The 21,215-nt window shown below is 41.4% G+C and overlaps 1 protein-coding gene across 1 annotated transcript in view; it reads right to left on the reverse strand.

Annotated features, from left to right (window-relative positions):
• The window catches only part of Ero1a (endoplasmic reticulum oxidoreductase 1 alpha), a 35,486-nt gene that overhangs the window by 9,795 nt on the left and 4,476 nt on the right, over nt 1–21,215 (reverse strand). The window contains exons 2-12 of the mRNA NM_015774.3: nt 13,631–13,750; nt 12,368–12,451; nt 10,668–10,706; nt 8,968–9,041; nt 8,812–8,885; nt 6,961–7,081; nt 6,165–6,202; nt 3,091–3,102; nt 1,630–1,656; nt 1,423–1,515; nt 50–296 (exon numbers count right to left, since the gene is read on the reverse strand). Of these exons, the coding sequence (NP_056589.1) occupies nt 50–296; nt 1,423–1,515; nt 1,630–1,656; nt 3,091–3,102; nt 6,165–6,202; nt 6,961–7,081; nt 8,812–8,885; nt 8,968–9,041; nt 10,668–10,706; nt 12,368–12,451; nt 13,631–13,750 (929 nt within the window). The remainder of the gene's footprint in view (nt 1–49; nt 297–1,422; nt 1,516–1,629; nt 1,657–3,090; nt 3,103–6,164; nt 6,203–6,960; nt 7,082–8,811; nt 8,886–8,967; nt 9,042–10,667; nt 10,707–12,367; nt 12,452–13,630; nt 13,751–21,215) is intronic.

Below are 21,215 nucleotides of genomic sequence, written 5' to 3' on the forward strand. Positions count from 1 at the left end.
CACCCCTCACCTATATGTTAATATCTATGTTATAATGTATAGCACCTACTTGATTTCATGAAGTATCTCCAGAAGTAACGCTTTGTTTTCTGCATCCTGAACTTTATTCCCAGTGAAGAGCTGAAAATCTGGACGCTCAAAAAATGGAAGCACTTTGGAGAGAGCCCTTAACTCTATCAGGTACAGGAAGTACAAGTTCCTCAGCCTTCGTGGGCCTTCTCCTTCAGTCAGAATCCCATCAAAGCGCTGCTGGAACTCTGTGACATTGTGACCCCATTTCTTTTCCAGCCAAGTATCTAAAAAGAAAGAACACTAAATGACTGAATTGTACAGTTGTGTAATTTTCATTTTAATTATAAGGGACTGCTTATACTTATAGAAGTCAATTTCATTTTGTAGCTTAAAATATGTAATTTAACCAAAGACAGTTTGGGTTTGTTGTTGTTTTTAATAATTTAGCCTTAAAACCTCTGTTGAAAACCAGGCATGGTGGTACATGCTTTTAATTCAAAGCAGAGACAGGTAGAACTCTGTGAGCTCAAGGCCCGCTTGGTCTACATACAGATTTCCAGGACAGCCAAGGCTACATGATGAGCCCTTGCCATCAAAAACAAATAGATAAAATTTCAAAAATTCTATAGTAAGAATTTTGTCTTTGAAATCCATTTTTAAAGACAAAGAAACAGGTATTTGATAAAATCAAACTTCTGAATATCAACAACCATAAAATCAAAATATATAATTAAAAAGTGACTTGCTAAGCTGCAGGGATGGCTGAGCAGTGAAGAGAAAGTATGCTTTTTCAGAAGACCTGACTTCAGGTATCCATGGCAACACACAGCCACGGCCTCTGGCCTCTGAGGCACCGGTCCTCCATGCACATATCAACCCCCACCCCAACCCCCAACCCCACACGTATAATTAAACATAAAAGTGAAAAATTTTAATGACTGTCTGAAATTACTAATGAGTCTCAAGCATCTATTTAGAGTTACCATTTTATTTCTGAAAAGTAAAATACATTCCAATTTCAGAGGGAGTGAGTTACGGAGGGAAATCAACCATGCTGATTTTCCATCAGCATTCTAAACCATGAGGAAGCGCAGACAATGCTGTACCCATTAAAGTCTACACACAAATCGAGGCTCCCGTACAATAACAAACTGTGCTGTGGGGGCTATTTTAATTCCCACAGCAAAGTGAAAGAAAATTTCCAAAGCAATGTATCTAGTTTTGAGAGAATTAATAATAAATACATGGAGCCATACAACTATAGACACATTCCTAGTTACTACCGTTTACGAGTGTAATCTTACTGCCCGATAGTCAAACAAGTCTCTTTTTTTCCTACCCAGGTAAATACAAGAAAATTCTAAAAATACCTAAAAAGCAAGTCAATGAAAGATTTCAAAAGTCACACACCTTGTAAAAGATACCTTGCACTCAAATGCACATTAATGCTTGCGTGCAGGCCAGATATAAGTCTGTAGAATGCTCTCTTTTCTACACAGAGGCCTAAAAGAAATCAATGATTTAAAAATTAAAATTTATATGTGAATCTTGAAAATTTAAGAATTACTTCATGATTTAAAAATAAAAAATTAAATTTATTTCAAAGTTTCTAATTACCTTCTAGCCAGTTGTAAAATGTGTTCTCTGAAATTAAAAGAAAAAAATAAGTCATAATTTTTCATAACACCAAAATGTGAATTTCCAAGTACTAAGAACTGTGCCAGCTAAAGGTTCAAATCTAATTTCTTCCAAGAAGAGAAGTTTGGGAGTGGATCCAAGTAAGTACCACTCTGTTCCTCCCTCAGCCCCTGTCTCCTGACTTCTTGGATAAAATGTTTCATATGGTATCAAACTGTAGAATCTGGAGTCAGGAGGGTGTCACTCTGTGACACATCACTTGGCTATCCTGTTCAAATTGAGCTCCTGAGTTCAATCCCCAAGACTGTTCCACCAGAAATAACACACAGGCATGCGCGCGCGCGCGCACACACACACACACACACTCGCACACTCGCACACCAAATCTAGCAAGATTACACAACTAGATAAATTGCCAAAGCCATTTATGCTTTGAAAACTCGGGACATACTACATACTTTTAGGTTCAGAAGACACAAACACTGTAAGATGATACTACAGATGGAACAGAATTCCATGCAGGTCACTACATCCAAAGAGCAGTAGGCCAGCGCTAAACACAATTGCCATGTTCTGTGACCTAATGGTACCACTGTCAGAATACTAAAGCTCACTACTTCTAGCTTCAGAATTACCATCTAAAGAAATAAAATGGGAAGAGGACAAGGAGTTTGTAGAAAGGTTACTATTTTAATTTTAAAACCTTAAGGAAAGTACCCAAGGAGCTGAAGGGATCTGCAACCCTATAGGTGGAACAACAATATGAACTAACCAGTACCCCGGAGCTCTTGACTCTAGCTGCATATGTATCAAAAGATGGCCTAATCGGCCATCACTGGAAAGAGAGGCCCATTGGATTTGCAAACTTTATATGCCCCAGTACAGGGGAATGCCAGGGCCAAAAAGGGGGAGTGGGTGGGTAGGGGAGTGGGGGGGTGGGTATGGGGGGACTTTTGGGATAGCATTGGAAATGTAAATGAGGAAGATACCTAATAAAAATTTTTAAAAAAACCCTCAAAGAATGAAAATGATCTAAAGTAACGTCTGAGTTAACAAAATAACAGAGGCAGGTGGATTTCTGAGTTCGAGGCCATCCTGGTCTGCAGAGTGAGTTCCAGGACAGTCAGGGCTACACAGGGAAACCTGTCTCGAAAAACTAAAAAGGGGAGGGGGAGGGGGAGGGGGAGGGGAGGAGAGAGGGAGGGGAGGGGGAGGGGAGGGGAGGGGGAGGGGAGGGGAGAGGAAAAGAAAAGAAAAGAAAAGAAAAGAAAAGAAAAGAAAAGAAAAGAAAAGAAAAGAAAAGAAAAGAAAAGAGAACCACTACTCTAAAATAACAAAGTGTCAGAGGAAGTGGAAAGAAATGCAGTTTGCCACAATCAACACCAGAACACACATCTGAATATGCAGGCAGAACTGATATTGCATGATAAAAATACGTACCTTTACTTTTTCCTGAAAAACAAAAAAAAAACATTTTTTGTTATATTATTATAAATTACCTCCACCTTTCCCTTCTGAAATGCTACACTTTCATGAGAGTACTTTAATGACTTTTTGAGTTCATGTATCCATACAAACAATGTCAGGAGAAAGAACACCCATAGCAAATCTCCACCCAGCAGTAGTTTAGGCTCACAGAACTCACCTGTGCTGATGCGCAGGGACATGCAGCACACTGTCTGTCAGCAGCTTACACATCTAAAGCACCTATGTGCACTTGGACAGCACTCTTTGTACACTTATTATCCTGAAGCTATAACACACTTCTGCTAAAGGTCTGTATTACTGCTTTCACTCCTCCAGACTGACATAAGATTTAAAACCTTTGGACTGTTTTCAAAGACTGTAAAATTCAAATTCCTCATAATGCAGCAGTTTATATGCAGTTGCTTACTTACTGTTGGAACATAATCTTCATTGTTCCCATTTTCCTTTTTGTTTTAGATTACTTTTTATTGAAAAAATTTTTGATATAATACATTTGGATTTCATTTTCCCCTCCCACAACTCCGTTTTGTCATCCCACTTCCCCCCCACACAACTCCTCTCCATCATCCCCAATTTCTCACAACTCCTCCCCTCATCCCCAATTTCTCACATATCCAAACCCACACCCTTTTTTGTTCTTACATTAGAAAAAAAAAAGCATATAAAAATTTTAATGGGATAAAAATAAAAACAAAGATGAATAGGACAAAACAAAAGAACAGAAAAAAAAGCAAAACAAAACAAAATAAAACTCGCAGAGAAAGCATTACAAGGTAATAAAGCCTCTAAAAACTACCATCAAGTTCATTACATTTTGTCGGTTTTTCTTTAGCATCACAGTTTGTTAAACATGTTCTCATTGCCAATGTTTTAAAATATTTTTAAAATTTATTTATTTTGTTTTATATGTATCGGTGTTTTATCTGCATGTATGTGTGTGCCCTCATGCGTCAGAAGAAGACTTCAGACCCCTGGAGCTGGAGTTATGATGATTATAAGCCACCATGCGTGCACTGGGAACCAAACCCAGATCCCAGTTTGCCTTGCCAAGACCATTTATACTTTGGAAAGTGTGATATTTTTTGTTTACTTAGGTATTTAGAGGCTCTGTTCTGTAACTATAGATGCTGTTTTTATTTATGCATTTTTCCTTCACTCTACTGCTGATCATCTTTATTTAATGAGCTTCCCTCTGTCATCCCCACAACTCCTCCCCACCGTTACAAACCTAACAATGTTTGTTACAACTGTATTATACTGTGTCCCTTGTCACATACCATGTAGCCTGTTTTCTGATGATCACTGAAAGAGTTCCCATTTCCACTAAAATGACTGGAAGTGATTAAATATGAGCTGCTAATAGAGAGCACTTATCTATGAATTTGTACTTCACCTAATTAGATAAACACCCTCCCCTGCCTCACCACATACAACACAGCCGAAAATGTTCTTTCTTTCCTAAGACAGACAGACTTGCCTGATAGCCGTGCTTGCTGACTGTGACATCAGTGGCTTTCAAATGAACTGAGAAAATAAAAACCTTACATATTTGCTTAAAGGGCAGCGAAGAGTCTATCAATAAGTCCATCCTGGGAGAATATACCTGGCGGTTTGAATAAGAATGGCCACTACAAGCACCTACATTTCAATGCTTGGTCCCCAAACTGGAAGGATTAGGAAGATTGGCCTTGTTCAAGGAGGTGTGTCGCTGGAGCTGGGCTTTAGGTTTACAAAGCCCAGGTCATCTAGGTTGGGCCTCCCTAATGCCTTAGACTTGTGCATCATATGTGAGCTCTCAGCTACTTCTCCAGTGCCACGCTCACCTGCCTGCTGCCACACTCCCTACCATGGTGGTCATGGATTAACCCTCTAAAACTGTAATGAAAACTCTAAATTGAGCCCTCTAAAACTCAAATGCTTTCTTTTATAAGTTTTCTTGGTCACAGTATCTCTTCGCAACAATATAAAAGTAACTAAGGCAATAAGAATATGTAATTTCTAAAAAAAAAACCAGAAATCATATGTAGAAATTGTTTATTCTATAAACCATTACTAACTGAGAGGGCAATTTGAATCTGCACGTCCTCTTGGCATCTACATAAGGCCTGCACAATGGTGAATAACCAGTTCTTGCAAGAATAAGTGATTTTTACACTGCGCTAGACAGTATCCAAAATTAAAATTTTATTGAAATTATAAAATGTGTCAATTTCTCTAATTCTTTTAAAGAAACTGTTCACTGGGGAAAACCATTGACATCATAATGTATCTAGCAACTTACTCCATAACTACCAGGCTCTATGTTGAGATATTGCTGCCCATATCCCAAGGCACTAGGGCAGGTGAATACATATATAAATCACAGAATGATGCCACCAGTAAACATTCTAAGAAGGAAGCAAACCCAGCATGTGCTGCTCCACAGAGAGCCAGAGATGACTTCCAACTGGAAAGGGAAGTGTTTCGGGAAAGGCAGCATTTAGACCAGATCTTGAATGTAAATGGACATAAAAACATATTTAGTGATATGTAAGGCATGTGGATTTATAATCAGACCATATGTGGAATGTGATGAGAATGTAAAGTCTTTTACTTGAGGGGTGTGTGTGTGTATGTGTCTGTGTCTGTGTGTATTTCTTATTTGGCTGGGAATCAAGCCCAGGACCTCAACCATGCTGACCAACCACTGCACCCTTAAACTTTCTCTCAAACTCAAGTATTTTTGAAAAATTAGGTAAATGTTTGGGATATTCATGTATCTGGGGAGATGAATGAAACTGAAGTAAGCAAACAACTACTCAGTGCATTGCAAAAACAGATAATAAAGATATAACCTAATCTTCATATTACAATGGTCTAACACCATGATATATGTCCTTAGAAGACTAAGAATATTTACCTCTGCTTGCAAGGGTGAGATCACTCGCTAGAAGCAATGAGTAGACTACCCGACAAGCTGCCTGTGCCTTCTTCAGTCTAACCCAAATCCACTTGCCAATAAAGAAGAGAAGATGCAAATAACTCACCTCGCCCAGAAGCCAAAGGCCTTTGAATTGTCTGTGGCCTACAAACAAAAGGATTGCAGAGGATGAACGTCAGTGTTACCAATAATGTTCTAGTTGTATCTGATTGAGAAAGTGAAATGTGTTATCATACAGATCTTTTGTCTCTGGGAGAATCATGCACACACACACACACACACAATATATACAAGAGCCTTCAGGCTGCCAAGTGAAGAACCAGAAGCATTTCTCAGTCACCTAAGGATCTTAGGTGTACTCCTTAAGAATACAAAGGAGGTGGTTCCCCAAGTACTGAACAAGCATCTAACTTAAAAGTTTCAGATTCTCCATCTATGAGCAGTTATAACTATGATACACTGTTGCCATAAGAACGAAAGGAGCAATGTCTGTGACGTGTTTAGCACACAAAAACGTCACCTTGGAGCTATTCTTGGAAATCAATTTAGGTTGAAGAGGATAAAATAACTGCGCCACAGAAAAGAGAAGAGAGAGGGTAACAAAGGGAATCCTGAGCTGTAGATGCTGATCTACACCCCACCATTGGCTACAGTGGTCTTGGTAAATGAAGCAAAGCCCATGACTCCCCAGTTACTTCATCTACATAATGAGATCCTATATATAATCCACTCAGGAGTGTTTGTTCAGTGTCTCCAATCCTAGAAAGGTCTAAGCCTTCAGAGAAGTTGTTGCAACTTGTGCCAATGCCCATAGGGAATCAGGGCATTTTAGTTTCTATGTCCTAGTCAATCTTTTAAGAATGTGAACCTGATCTGCACAGGTCTAGACCAACAGTACATACTTAAAACAGTTTTCTTCATAGATGACACTCCATATCCTCCAAGCGTCTGGCCCCTTGTAGCCTGTGTAGCGCTCAGGGTTAAGGAGTAAGTCCACATACTCAGCATCGGGGGACTGTATATCTGCAAGATAAAATGTGGCACCAAATCTTACCCATTTCAGAACAACGTTTTAAGAGGAGGAAAAAGGGAGAAACAAACAGCCACATGAGGTGCACACAAAGGTTACAAAAATCCCTGACCTTGTAGTGGTAAAAACAGGAAAATATGAGTTGGCCGTGCTGTACACCTTTGAGCCCAGCACTGGGGAGACAGGCAGGAGGATGTCTGAGTTTGAGACCAGCTTGGTCTATAATGTGAATTCCAGGACAGCCAGGGCTACATCGAAAAATCCTGTCTCAGAAAGGGCCAGAAGGCCAGAAGAATTAATGGAAATCTGCAGCTGCTAGCTGGGGTCAGGGGAGAATCTCTAGGAAGTCCCAGAGACTTGGGATTAGACAGGCTCCCAGGAGTCAATGCGGGTGACCTTAGCTGGGATGCTTAACAATGGGGCCCCAAGAGACCACCTCCTATAGCTAGGCAGGACCCCCAGGGATAAGGACACCAACCCACCCACAAATCTTGCGACCCAAAACTTGTCCAATCTAAATGAAATGCAAGGACAAAGATGCAACAGAGACGGAAGGAATGGCCAACCAATCACCAGCTGGATTAAAGGTGTCTACCACCACCCATCCTTTTCACTAACTTTTTAAAAGATCATTAGTCCACTACTATAGAACCATAGAAATAATATCAAAATTCAAATCTGATTTAATTTTGCCTAGCCAATGCAGAGGCAAACAATGCAAACAGAAAAAAGATACTAAGCCGGGCGTGGTGGCGCACGCCTCTAATCCCAGCACTTGGCAGGCAGAGACAGGAGGATTTCTGAGTTCGAGGCCAGCCTGGTCTACAGAGTGAGTTCCAGGACAGCCAGGGCTATACAGAGAAACCCTGTCTCGAAAAAAAACAAAACAAAACAAAAAAGATACTAGAAAAGGAGGAATTAGAGCAATCAATAAAACTTGATCAAGGTCCTAATGCACTGTCAGGCTGTGCAATTTCAGCACCGGCTGCAGACTCGACGCCATGGCTCCACATTCTCTGCACTCCAGCAGCATCTACAAATGACGTTTTCCTCTTTCCTACATGTAGATACTTTTACAAAATGCAAAAGAAAGAGAACTAGAAACTACTTAAATTACATAAACCTGCAAAATGTAATAGGTAAATTGTTTTACAGAAAGTATTTTTTTTAATTATAGTAAAAAGACAGATAATGAAAGTGGCCATTTCCACCATATTCAGTGAACCAGTAAGTTACATTCACAACGTTTTATAATCAAGGCTCTGCTCCACTGCAGGATCTGCTGGAAGCTCATTTCTTCTTATCGTTCAGTAGCATGCATGTGTATCATATGTAACATATTTCAATTATTTTTGCACGTGGTGATAGACACATAGACCATTTTTCCTTGTGCCTCTTATGAACATTAATCTACCTGTGTCTGAGTCTTCCTCCAATTCTTTTGAGTTACATTCCAAGGAATGTCATTGTTAAGTCCCATGGTTCTGTGTTTAGCTCTTTGAGGAACCGTCACACTATTAGAACTGCGATTTTTAAAATAATTTTTTAAAATATTGGGAGCAGCTTCTGGAGCAGCTCTTGGTAAAGCACTTGGCTAGCATCCAAGCCTGAGTTTAATGCTTAATACAGTGAATGGAAAGGAGGGAAGGTGGAAAGGAGGCAGGCAAGCAGACAGGAAAGAAGGTTGGTTGGTACGTAATGCACACTTTCACAAACGTCATACCGTCAATTTCGCAGAAGCTGTCTGACGAATCATCATGCTTGGTCCACTGAAGTACAGCTTTCTGGGTCTCCTCACTTCAAATAAGGAAAACTGCATTATTCTCTTTCCCAGTTAACTGTGATGCAGAAAAACAACGGATCACGAAAAGCAAATCACCTCAGAGACTCATCCACGGCTCCAAGTCGCTCAGCTTGCTCACATTCTTCAATGCGGTTGGCTTCCTCAGAATACTAAACGGAAAGAAATCAGATTTACTACATTTTAAAGCTGCTGCTTCCATTTTAGTTTTTGAGACAAGGTCACATTATGTAGGCCAAAGCTGACTTCACCACATAATTTCCCTGTTTCAACCAGGCACGCTGGAATTACAGGCACAAGCCACACAACTTTAAGGAATTAAAGTTAACCAGGCTGGTTCTGCCTGCCACTATCAACCCAGGCTTCAAAACTTATAAAATGAGCTCTTACATCCAAAAAGTAAGTGAAAGGCTTTTTTGCCTCTTGCTTTTGTCAGAAACACAATTTACTATCATAGTCACAAAATAAAGATCACTGTGACATAACAGTGACTGCACTGTCCACAAGGAAAAGTTTCTGAGGTACATGGAAGCCTTGCGGTACATCAGAAGGCAGTGTCCTTGTGACTTGACTATAAGCTCTGGCTTTCTCTTCCCTCATGGCCATGGCTGCACTTATGTGTCTCAGCTTCCCCCCACGCCATAACTGGAGGAACACCTTATACAAAGCATGCCAGTAGCTTCAGGTATTAAAGCGCATGCTCTAACAACACGATTCCCTCGTGCTATCTAAACATGCACATTCATTTTTTTCCACTAGGCCTGTGTACAGCACAGACCAAGCTCGTGAGACTTGATAACATCACCAAGTCGGAGATTATTTCAGATAAGATTCGCCATGGTCAGGGTGGTATAGCTATAGATTGAAAATTATTTCAAAAGAAAATTTAAGATAAACATCAAAGGGCCAGGCCAGGGTCTAACACATAGACATGCTTGTCGTGTGAGCGTGGTAGCCTGAGTTTGCTCCCTAGAGGCCGTGTAAGAAGCCAAATGCAATGGTATCTATAATCCCAGTATGCCTGCAGTGATGGGAGGCAGAGACAGGGGAGTGACCAGAAACTCAAGACCACACCCAAAACAATTTAATACATTTTAATGTATTCAAAAAATATATGCCTATGTATACTTGTTGAAACAAAAATTTTTAAATCTCATCTGCATTTTTTAAGTTAAAATAGCTTCTTAGTACCATTTAATAATTTAATCACCTTAATTACATTTATCTCCTTACTAGGTTATAGAAATGTTTCCAAAGAAAGAATATTTTTAAAAATAGCTTATTTTAAATTTTATGTAAAACTGGTCACAATCTTCAAAACTATATTTTATGATTAATCCATTTGAAATTATCAATAACTTCAGCTGATTAGTCTCTGAACATAAGAAAATACTCCCTGTGTGCAAGTGTGTGTGATCATTTAACTCATGTCTCGTAAGTTCTACTCTCTGAGAAAATTTTGAAAAGCATTTAACTTAATTCTGAAATGCTCTAATTTTGTATGGCTCTCAAACAAAATGATTTAATCCAATCTTGACCTTTACATGATTGGGAAAGTGAAGTAGAAAATGCAGAGAAAACAAAACTGGGCATCCGCAGCAACTGCTGGATGGATAATGAGTAAGTAGGTTTCCATCCACTTTTACTTAAATGTCTTATACAACGTTTTTAAAGGAGTAGAAGCTATTGAATACGAACTAGCTCTCACTAAGGAGAGCAGAATGTGTTCTCCAAAGCTCACATAGACACCAGTCACGTCGGTAAGTGTATGTGCATACCTTGTAGCTCGCAGACTTAATTCCATCAGGAACTTCATCCTGAAAAAGAACACATTTATTGTATCCTCTGGAAAAATATTTTAAATTCTTATGATGTATGAGAAAAATTCACAAATTACTGGGGACTATTTTTAGGTGAGAAGAGTTAGAAATTTTTAAATAATTTCTTTAAAGTAAATAAAAAAATTCGACAGGTATGGCAGCACACAGCTTTAACCCTAGCAGTCCAAGGGCCGAGGACAGAGGCTATCTGTATTTGAGACCAGCCTGGACTACATAGCAAGAACAATGAAATAAGATCTTCTCCCATAAAACAAGTAAGTAGAATCCAAGGCCCATGGAAGTATAAAGATGCTTAAAAGCATTCTATAACTCTTGTTGATGTACAAGACAAACGCAGTATCAAGCTAATTAATCTGTGGCAAATATTCCAGAACCCTTGAGATGCTCTTTGGTACTCTTTGGTCCCTATTAGGAAGTATCAGGATGAAGCTCAGGCTTGTCTGCAGGGAGGGAGGGAGTGTCTCTGTGTCGGGCTTATCTCTATTCTCAGCATGTTCTCAGCATGCATATGTGTGTTGAAAGGGTTAATTCAATTAGTGCTGCTCCTCTCTACTAAAGCGCAAACACAAGGGCAAAGCTAAGCTTATATACCCAAGACCTGGCAACCAGCAAGCTCACATAGAATATTCATTATTCAAATTACACGCTGATTAACCTTCACCAGTCTCTGGTCTCATTTTCCTCTCATGCCTCACAAAACTATATCATCTTTCTAAATCACAACATTTCTCTGCCAATGTTACATATATTTACAAAATGAGAATATTTTGAGGTGGAATTTTACCATTATCTTAGGTTTTTCTTTTTTAATTTTTAATATTAATTTGTTTTGGGGAATTTCTCACGCATATAAAGTGCAAAGTGCATTCTAGAATCACTTCCACTTCTCTTGGTTCCCTCCTCCCTGCAAAGCCCCTTCCCACAGCGGTTAAGAGCACTGACTGCTCTTCCAGAGGAAGAGTACAATTCTCAGCAACCACATGGTGGCTCACATCCATCTGTAATGGGATCTGACGCCCTCTTCTGGTGTGTCTGAAGACAGCGATAGTATACTCACATATATCAAATTAATCTCTAAAAAAATTAAGTGTAATAATCATAAAAACTTAATTTACTTAAAAAAAAATTGGAATGATGGTGAACACTTTTAGTCCCAACACTTGGCAGGCAGAAGCAAATCTCTCAAGTTTTGAGGACAGCTTGGTTCTAGACTACCAGAGCTCCATGGTGCAAGATCCTGTCTCAATAATAATAATAATAATAATAATAATAATAATAATAATAATAATATATTATCATTAAAAGTGTAATTCAAAATAGATTTTACGGGGTTAAGCAACCACCCAGTCAGTAAAATGCTTCCCATAAAATCATGAGAACCAGAGTTCAAATCCTCAGCATCCGAGGGAGAAGCCCGGCAGGAGGCAGCCCCTGTAATCCCAGGGCTGAAGAGGCAGCAACCATCTTGCCTCATCAGAAGTCCAGTAGAAAGCACAAGGTAAGCTTTGTACTTGTAAGTTTAGGTGTATGATATGTAAACTGAATGTTATACTTAAGCAGAATCAAGTTATAGTTTGACTAATGCTGGCCCTTTCTGGAAATCTGTAAAGAATGGAGACAGCCGGGGCAGTTCTTACAGAATGGCAGGGTTTGACGGCACAGTCTCTTCTTCCACACTGGTTGATGTCATTCCAGAAAGGACAAGGCTTCTTCAAGTTCACCTACAGAAGAATAGAAAGTTATAAAAAAATATAAAGCCCTGAGCATCATGATCACGTGTTGTCGTTATATTTTATTCCAGCCTACACTGTTTCTCCTATTGTCAAGTTTCCTTGTCTGTATAAGTGTGTAGCTGCGGGTAAGTCCAGAGAGAGGCACAAACTACCACTAAACAGACCCTGGACAGATGGCAGCTGGGAGTCAGGGCTCAAATCAGAACCACACAGCTCCTATTTAAGCAGGAGAGCAGGAAGGAACTGTGTGGACCAGGTCTGATCGACTACTGTTAAGTGTTTAATAAATCCAAAAGTGCGTCCTCTCAAATATTTATAATAGTTGGAGCCCATCTGATGGCTGACGAAACAATTTTGAGAATAATATAGTAATTTCTATTTCACCATTCTATTTCAATTTTAACCAATCAGTTTCTGCCTCTAGAAATTACTGAAGTTAAGCCAGCAGGGCTGTGGGGTGAGCTTAGTTGGTAAAGCACATAAGGGCATGAGTTTACTTCTCAGAAGCCATGTAAATGCAAGCAAGCATGGTGGCTTACACTCGCAGTCCCAGAGCTGGGGAAGCAGAGACCAGATTACAGAAACCAACCAGTCTAGCCTACTGCCAGAGCTCAGGCCAGTAAGACACCAAGTCTGGAAAAGTCAAGTGGACGGACTGTGCCTGAGAAACAGCACCCACAGTTGTCCTTGGGTCTCCTCATGCACAGGTATGCACACATACAAAGTCCAGTGGGTGGTTTCTCAAGCAAACAGTTCCTGTGTGAACCGAGCTTTCCTACTAACCGTATACATTTTAAGTCAGAGGCAGCCCAGCAGGTAAAAGTGTTCGCTGCACAAACTTGACATCCTGGGCTTCAAACCCAGAACTCACAAAAAAAAAAAAAAAAAAGCATGCAAAGTTGTCCTTTGACCTCCATTCACAGGCATGTCATGGCATACGCTCCTGCATGTACGTACACACACACACACACACACACACACACACACACACACACACACGGACATTTGCATGCATACACACACTAAATTTAAAAAAATAAAATTTTAACTTAAACTTTGTACACATTTATATAATTGCCAATTTCAGTAAAAGTACTGATGATTAGTCATCTCAGCAAATATAACCATCCATTATAGCATACTTATATTTTAAAAAGTTGAAAGTACCTTGTAATATCTAAAGTAGTCACTTTCAAGAAGCTTTTGTAGTCTTGGGAAAAGTCTGTAGTTATTAAACTTATCGATGGTCTCGACATCACAGGTACAGTCGTCCAGGTAACCACTAACCTGTTAGAACGGAAAAGGAAACATCGGGTTTAATGGTCCCTGGTGCCACAAGGCCCTGCTCCTTACACAGTTATTGTTTTTTAAAAGCCTGCTACTCAGCAACATTATCTTCCCACCTTCTCTTGGTTCTCTAAGATAGAGAATGCCAAAAATCCAACAATAATGCCAATAATCTAGAGCAACACTGTGGCACTTTCATAAGCTCAGCTGAGCTCAGAGGTTCTCAGACCTGGACCCAAGCAGTCACCTTGTAGCCTTACCTTCCAGGACCCAGCAGACCTGACCAAAGGCTGGCACGGAGATTAAGAAAGAGAGAGGTGCCAGGCGGTGGTGGCGCACGCCTTTAATCCCAGCACTCGGGAGGCAGAGGCAGGTGGATTTCTGAGTTCAAGGCCAGCCTGGTCTACAAAGTGAGTTCCAGGACAGCCAGGGCTATATAGAGAAACCCTGTCTCGAAAAACAAAAACAAAAACAAAACAAAAAAAGGAGAGAGGTATGTCTCCCTGTGGCTGGGCCAAGAAACAAGGAAACTCAAATCATATCTCATCCCATGAGCTGATGAACACACACTGCAATCAGAAGAAAGAAAGATACACACAGGGCCAGGGGATCCCTAGAGCCCATCTCCCACTTACACCTGGCTAGCTGGAGCAAGGCTGTACTGTTTTCTTGGGACTGTGTCTGTCTGTCTGTCTGTCTGTCTGTCTGTCTCTGTGTATATGTGTGTCTGTCTCTCTCTCTCTCTTGTTTTCTGAGGTTATGTAGCTTGGTGAATGTATAAAGAGAAGTAATACTAATGAATAAAACAAACAGTAACTCACTTTAAGACTAACAACCCCGACTACTGGCCAACATTTGGGTAATAAACTTACCACAAATGCTTAGCACGAATGTCATGACCCTACATCCTAGATCAAACTATTGACTTTCTACACCAGGATGAAATGAGAATTTACAATCAGCCAATGTTACTGGCTGTAAAACTGAATGGTTTTGGACATTTATTTGGAGCTAAGCACGTACTTAATAAAAGTAATGTAACATTAAATAACAAGTACATAATGATTCAAAAAATAGAAAAATGCATTACCCATAATCCTTTGGTGTGATATGTTTGCACTGTAAACTACATTGAAAATAAGGAAGTGCCACAATCCCCGCACTGAGGAGGAATTGACAGCTGCCCCGGAGAGTTTTCTTTAGGGATGTGGTCCCTGGTAGGTTGACCATGCTCCCTGCTCCCATGGCTGGCCACACACCCATACATACAGAGCAGCACAAATTGGTCTCAGAGAACAGTATTTTTATAGAGGATAGCCAAGCGTCATGGCCACTTTTAATCCCAGTGCTTGGGAAGCAGAAGCAGGCAGATCTAAATCAGCCTGGCTGGGAAGAGTAGGAAGAGGAGATCAGACGGACAGAATCAAAATGCATTACAGACAGATATGACGTTCTCCAAGAGTTAGTAAAGACAGTATCTAAAAGGAAGTGAGGGCTAGAATGATGACTCAGCAGTTAGGAACTTGCGATTCTCTTCCAGAGGACCCAAGCTTGGTTCCCAACACCCCTGTCAGGTGGCTCAGACCACCTGTAACTCCAGCTGTGATAGATCCAATGCTTTCTTCCGGCCTACCCAGGCATGACACTCATGCACATACCCCACACAGATATGTGCACAAACACATAATTAAAAACATTTTTTAAAAATAAGAAAGTGGGGACTGGAGAGGTTAAGAGCACTGACTGCCCTTTCAGAAGTCTGAGTTCAATTCCCAGGAACCACATGGTGGCTCACAGCCACCTGTAACAGGATCCGATGCCCTCTTCTGGTGCATCTGAGGACAGCTACAGTGTACTCATATACATAAAATAAACAATTTTTGAAAAATAAAAAATAAATTTTTTTTTAAAAAGATCATTTAAAAAAAATAAGAAAGTGGCCAGACAGTGGTGTCACATGCCTTTAATTCCTGTATTTGGGATGGCAGAGGAAGGCAGATCTCTACGTTCAAGACCAGCCTGGTTTACAGAGTAAGTTCCACGACAGCAAGGGCTACACAGAGAAACCCTGTCTCAAAAGAACATAAATAAATAAATAAATATGGGTAAATAAATAAGAAAACAAGTAAGTAAAACTTTATTAAAACACTGGATTAATATTTACCCTTGGACTATATGAAATCCCATACTATCTTCATTTAAGAACATTGAAAACCAGTAATGGGGGTGGGAGATGGCTCAGTAGTTTACTGATTTTTCTGGTTCTAGTTTCTAGCAATCTGATCCATATATCCTATCATTTCTATTTTCACTCCTTTTGAGTTTGGAAGGATAGAAATCACCTACTACTTCTAGCCTTTGATTTGAACTGTTACAAAAGAATAACAGAAACAGCAGGAAGGGCAAGAAGAGACCAGCACATGGAGCTGGCGAGTTAGAAAAGGTAACCCAGATTGAGCCCACCTGTGCCGAAGCCAACCGTCCCACGAGGTCACTGACAACGTGGAAATCAACCTGCAGGATGTCGCTAAGCACAATCACTTTCAGACACACTTAGGCGCTCTTCTATCACTGTGGGCTCAACTGCCTCTCCTGGGAGCTTCCAGAACATTCCACATAGTACTGCTGTATTAGAATTACCTCACTATCCTGGCTGTTATCTAGTGCATCAACTAGAGCAGCATTTCTCAACCTGAGGGTCCACATCCCTTTGGGGGCCATATATCAGATAATCCTGCATGTCGGATATTCACATTACAATTTATAGCAGCAAAACTACAGTTATGAAGCAGTAATGCAGGAACTTTACGGCCGGGACTCACCCCAGCATGAGGAACTGTATGAAGGGGTCACAGCATCAGGAAGGCTGAGACCCCTTTGAACTAGAGTATCAAATCACTGGGATAAAATCAGGTTTTTTCACTGTTGCGATCCCAGCCTGTGGCACCGTGCTTCTGGAAGACACAGTGGGTCTCAGTGATGGGGTGGGCAGGTGAGTGGCTGAGCTCTGCCTGCTGCTCCTCCTGCCCCACGCTCAAGAGCATGTGTAGCAGCAGCACACCCACAAGGCAAGGAACAAACGCAGTAAGGATGACCCTTCGCGCGGATGATCCTTCGCGCCTCGCTTTCTGACTGTCCACTCGCCATCCTAACCTGCAGCAGAGGAAGCCCAGAGCCCGGAAGGAACACAAGGTCCCCCAGAGCAGAGGTGGCACACAGCCAGGAGACTGCAGAGGGACAAGAGGCAGCACAATGAGAGCTTTTAAGCCTTCTTCCCTTTACCCTTCATGTGGAATAGGCCACATTCGCCACTACAACCTCGGGCAACAGGGTGGCCAAGGAAACAAAATAAAAACAGAGTTTCAACTGAGCGCTCAGTGAAGACACAAAGACACTTGGAGATCCAAGCCTACTGACAGTTCAGGTATGCTGGCCAAGAGGTGAGGCAGAAGCCCATCCTTGGCAGAAGTGTGGCAGGTGTGATGTCAGCTCAGTTCGAGGATCTGGAGAACAACAGGCATGTTACCAAAGCAGTCACAAGCAAGGGCTTGGGCAGAACACCACTAATACAACCCACAGACTCTTAGAAGAAAAGTCCCGGGACAGGCGACAGGTGTTAGATGAAACAATCGCCGGCCTGGTGCTATGCTTGGGACCTGCTTCCACTGCTGCGGTACTCACGGTGCCATCCCAAAGCACAACCCTGCCTGCCGCGGGAACCTAAGCTCTGGGTAGGAAAACTAACACTATGCGTAAAAAGGCCCACGCGGAGAGACAGTAGGATGACAGAAGCCTAGCCCAGTTGCAGGCCTAGCCAGTGAGAGGTACGGAGCCTCTGGAGGTGCCCACTGCCAGCTCCCGTGCTCTGCAGTCAGGCCGAGCGGGTCTAAGGCCCACCTCTGTCACTGTGCTGTGAAGAATAATTTAATATAATAATAATAATTATAATAATATAGAAGAATAATTTCCAACCTGCAGATTTGGAAATGCTTGATTGCTAAGCATCACTGTTAACCTGGCTCATTACTCTCCAAAGCAGCCCACATTTCCCTAATGGGAAAGAAATACAGGCCTAGTTTGTAGTCAAAGTTTCTAACACTGGATTATTCCAGCCTTCCCACTGGAACGAGGGCCCAGATTATGGAAAAACTAGTGTGGGGTGGGGGTAGGGAGGCTCAGGCACACTCTCCACTGACTACAGTTGATGTAGTCAAATACAATAGGCAAGAAAGGAAATCTGTAATCACAGATATACATAAATATAATCTGTTGCGTCCATCTTTGTGATTTGATATGTAAACAGTTTGAAGGCTGACCACTCTGTATAGGATCTTATTTTGCAAGAGGTATTTTTTAATTCACAATGAATGACAAAACAAACTAACAACCAACCAAAAACACCCTCCTCACAGTCTTGTGTACAATACTAAGAAAGCCTACTTCTATTGTAGATCAATCTTGTTCTCATTCAAAGAACTATACAGTTGTATTTCTTGTATGTGTTTCTTATGAAAAGCGCTTGTCCAAGCATCAATTAAGGAAAGGGAAGACGGTGATGGCACACGCCTTTAATCCCAGCACTTGGGAGGCAGAGGCAGGCGGATTTCTGAGTTCTGAGGCCAGCCTGGTCTACAGAGTGAGTTCCAGGACAGCCAGGGCTATACAGAGAACCCCTGTCTCGAAGAAAAAAAAAAAAAAAAAAAAAAGGGAAAAGGAAGACAGAAGGAAAAAAAGAAAAGGAATTCAAACTAAAAATAAAAAACTAAAATCAGAATTTTCAGATCTTAGGCAGTACATGCAAAAACTTGAGAACTCCACCAAAAGAAAAAAAAAAACACTCAAATTATTTTAATAAAGTCATAGGCTACAAAAATCAAATCAGTTGTGTTCTAGAAACTAATAAATGAGACTATCGGGGGAAAAAAAAACAAGAAAGCAATTCCATTTATAATAGCATCAAGCAAATAAAATCTTAAGACATGCAACCAAGGTGGAAGCAGGGTTGGTGAGCACACACTGAAACAGGAACACTTATTACATGATGGAAACCAGTGTGGATACTCCTCAAGGAACTAGAAACATAGCTGGATCTAGCAATCCCACTTCTGGGGACACATCCAAAAGAAATAAAACCACTGGCTCCAAGAGACCTGCACACCTGTGCTCCCTGCATCACACAATATCCGAGGTACAAAAGCATCTAGGTATTTGTCAGGGCAAGAGTGGATAATGTGACACACACACCACACAATGAACTATTATTCTGTCCTTTGTGGCATCCTGGATGAATCTGGAAGCAAAATAAGCTAGATATAAAGGTTACTTCACGACCTTCCTCACTTGTGAGATCTAAGGAAGATCAAGGACACTAAGGGTAGAAGTGGAAGACGTGGAGAAATACAGGATAAATAGCTTCCGGGCTCTGAATGAACATCATGGCGACCATAGCTAGTAATAGTGCATATTTGTTAAGAGAACAGAGCTTCAGTATTCTCACCACATGTGCAGCTAGCTGGGCGATGGTGTCATGATAATTTAGCTTGATTTTAACATCCCAGGGTATTTGTGTATAAAAACATCTTCTAGAATATACCACCCTGCTGTTTCTCAGTAAGTAAATGTATATACTCAAAATGTGCTTTGTCAAAGAACTAGGGTATTTAATTTTTACTGTGTTTTGTGACCAGAGGGGCTAGAAAGATGGCCCAATCATTAAGGGCGCAGCTCCTCTATCATGAGGACCAGAGTTCCAATCCCAGTACCCACTGGTTTGTGAAGTAGCTCACAAACAACTCTAACTCCAGCTCACAAGGAATCCAATGCCCTCCTCTAGCGTTCAAGGGCTCCACAGCATGCACACAGACACATTTCTTCAAAGAACATAGTTTTTTAAAATAAATATTACTCTATATTTTAAAATATACATCATGGGGCTGGAGAGATGGCTCAGCAGTTAAGAGCACTGACTGTTCTTCCAGAAGTCCTGAGTTCAATTCCCAGCAACCACACGGTGGCTCACAACCATCTGTAATGGGATCTGATGCCCTCTTCTGGTGTATCTGAAGATAGCTACAGTGTACTTGTATCCATAAAATATATAAATAATTCTTTAAAATACACATCATGGTGTAACATGTTACATATAGTAAAATGATTACCATAACAGGACCAGTTAACATACAATTACATACAATTACCGGTCTACCCCATGAGAAGAACAGCTGTAGCATACTCATCTAGCAAAACTGCTGAGTACACTACTAGCCATACTTCTGATGTTGCTGTGCACTGAACCTCTAAATCCCCAACCAAGATAAACAAATGGTAGAAAATGCCACATACACAGAGTAAGATTCTGCTATTTGACCTCAGTAGCCCCGGCGGACATGCTAAGTGAATTAAACCAAAGAAAGATTTGCCTGGCCTCACATATAGAATTCATGAAAGGAGGAGAAAGAAGGAAAAGAGCTGGGGGGGAGTGGGGTGGGAACAAGCGTACATGCATGAGAGCAAAAGCAAGGAAAGGAGAGCAAGAGTGAGAGACAGGCAGACTGACTGACTAAGATGGGAAGAAAAAAAACTGGGACATTGTAAATCAAAGGATACAACAAACAAAAAAAAATCTATACCAGATTATAAGGCATACGATTGTAGGTCCTGCATCTGCTCTGCCACAGGGCATGGCCACTTGGGGAGGCAAAATAGCGAGGAGTTTGACTGCATGTACCCCACGCAGCTCACTTGGGGTGGAAAAGCCAGAGCTGGCTTGGGGGTCCCGGGGCCTGTCATCTGGTTCTCAGTCTCTTGGACACCCAGGCGCTGCTAGAAGCCAGGGAAGAGCTGAGAATGGAGTTGGGGGCCTGCAGGCTGTGTCTAGCCCAGGGCCGGGGAGAGAAGAAGAGCTAGTCCCACGGAGAGAGTCTTTGGCTTGATGGTGGCAATATTGTGGTGGTTGTGGCTGGGAGTGCAGAGAGGCCTTCTACAGGAGATTAGACAGTGACTCTGTAGGCTAAGGCTTTCTCTAGGGTTCTCCATGGTGTAGTCTGATGAAAAGAGTCATGGTTCTCAATCATTCATTGCCATGGCGGAGAGTGGATGCATAAAACCATACCCCACTTCTCAGGGTGGGCCTGAGAGTAAATACCTTTGGCAGGGAGGAGTGTCTAGGATGGAAAACTTATTGGCCAAGCCCTCCAGACCTCTAGGTACCTCTTTAGCATGGAGATCTCTGTCTTGAGACTATGTGACTACAGGTTCCTATTTCTTGATCTGATTGCCCTTGTGACTGATGGCCACAAATCTAAATTGGGCTGCAGCTAGTGACAGGAGCCTGGTGCCCAGGAGCAAGTAAAGCTCCTACCATTGTCCATTCAGGATCTCCAGGGCTTCAAAGCCTTTAGTTCAACTGAGGACCAGGCTACCTCTCATGGTCCACTGCCCCCCGTACCATACTGTCAACTATCTC

The sequence above is a fragment of the Mus musculus genome, chromosome 14 (genome assembly GCF_000001635.26).
Source record: "Mus musculus strain C57BL/6J chromosome 14, GRCm38.p6 C57BL/6J".
Classification (NCBI taxonomy): Eukaryota; Metazoa; Chordata; class Mammalia; order Rodentia; family Muridae; genus Mus; species Mus musculus.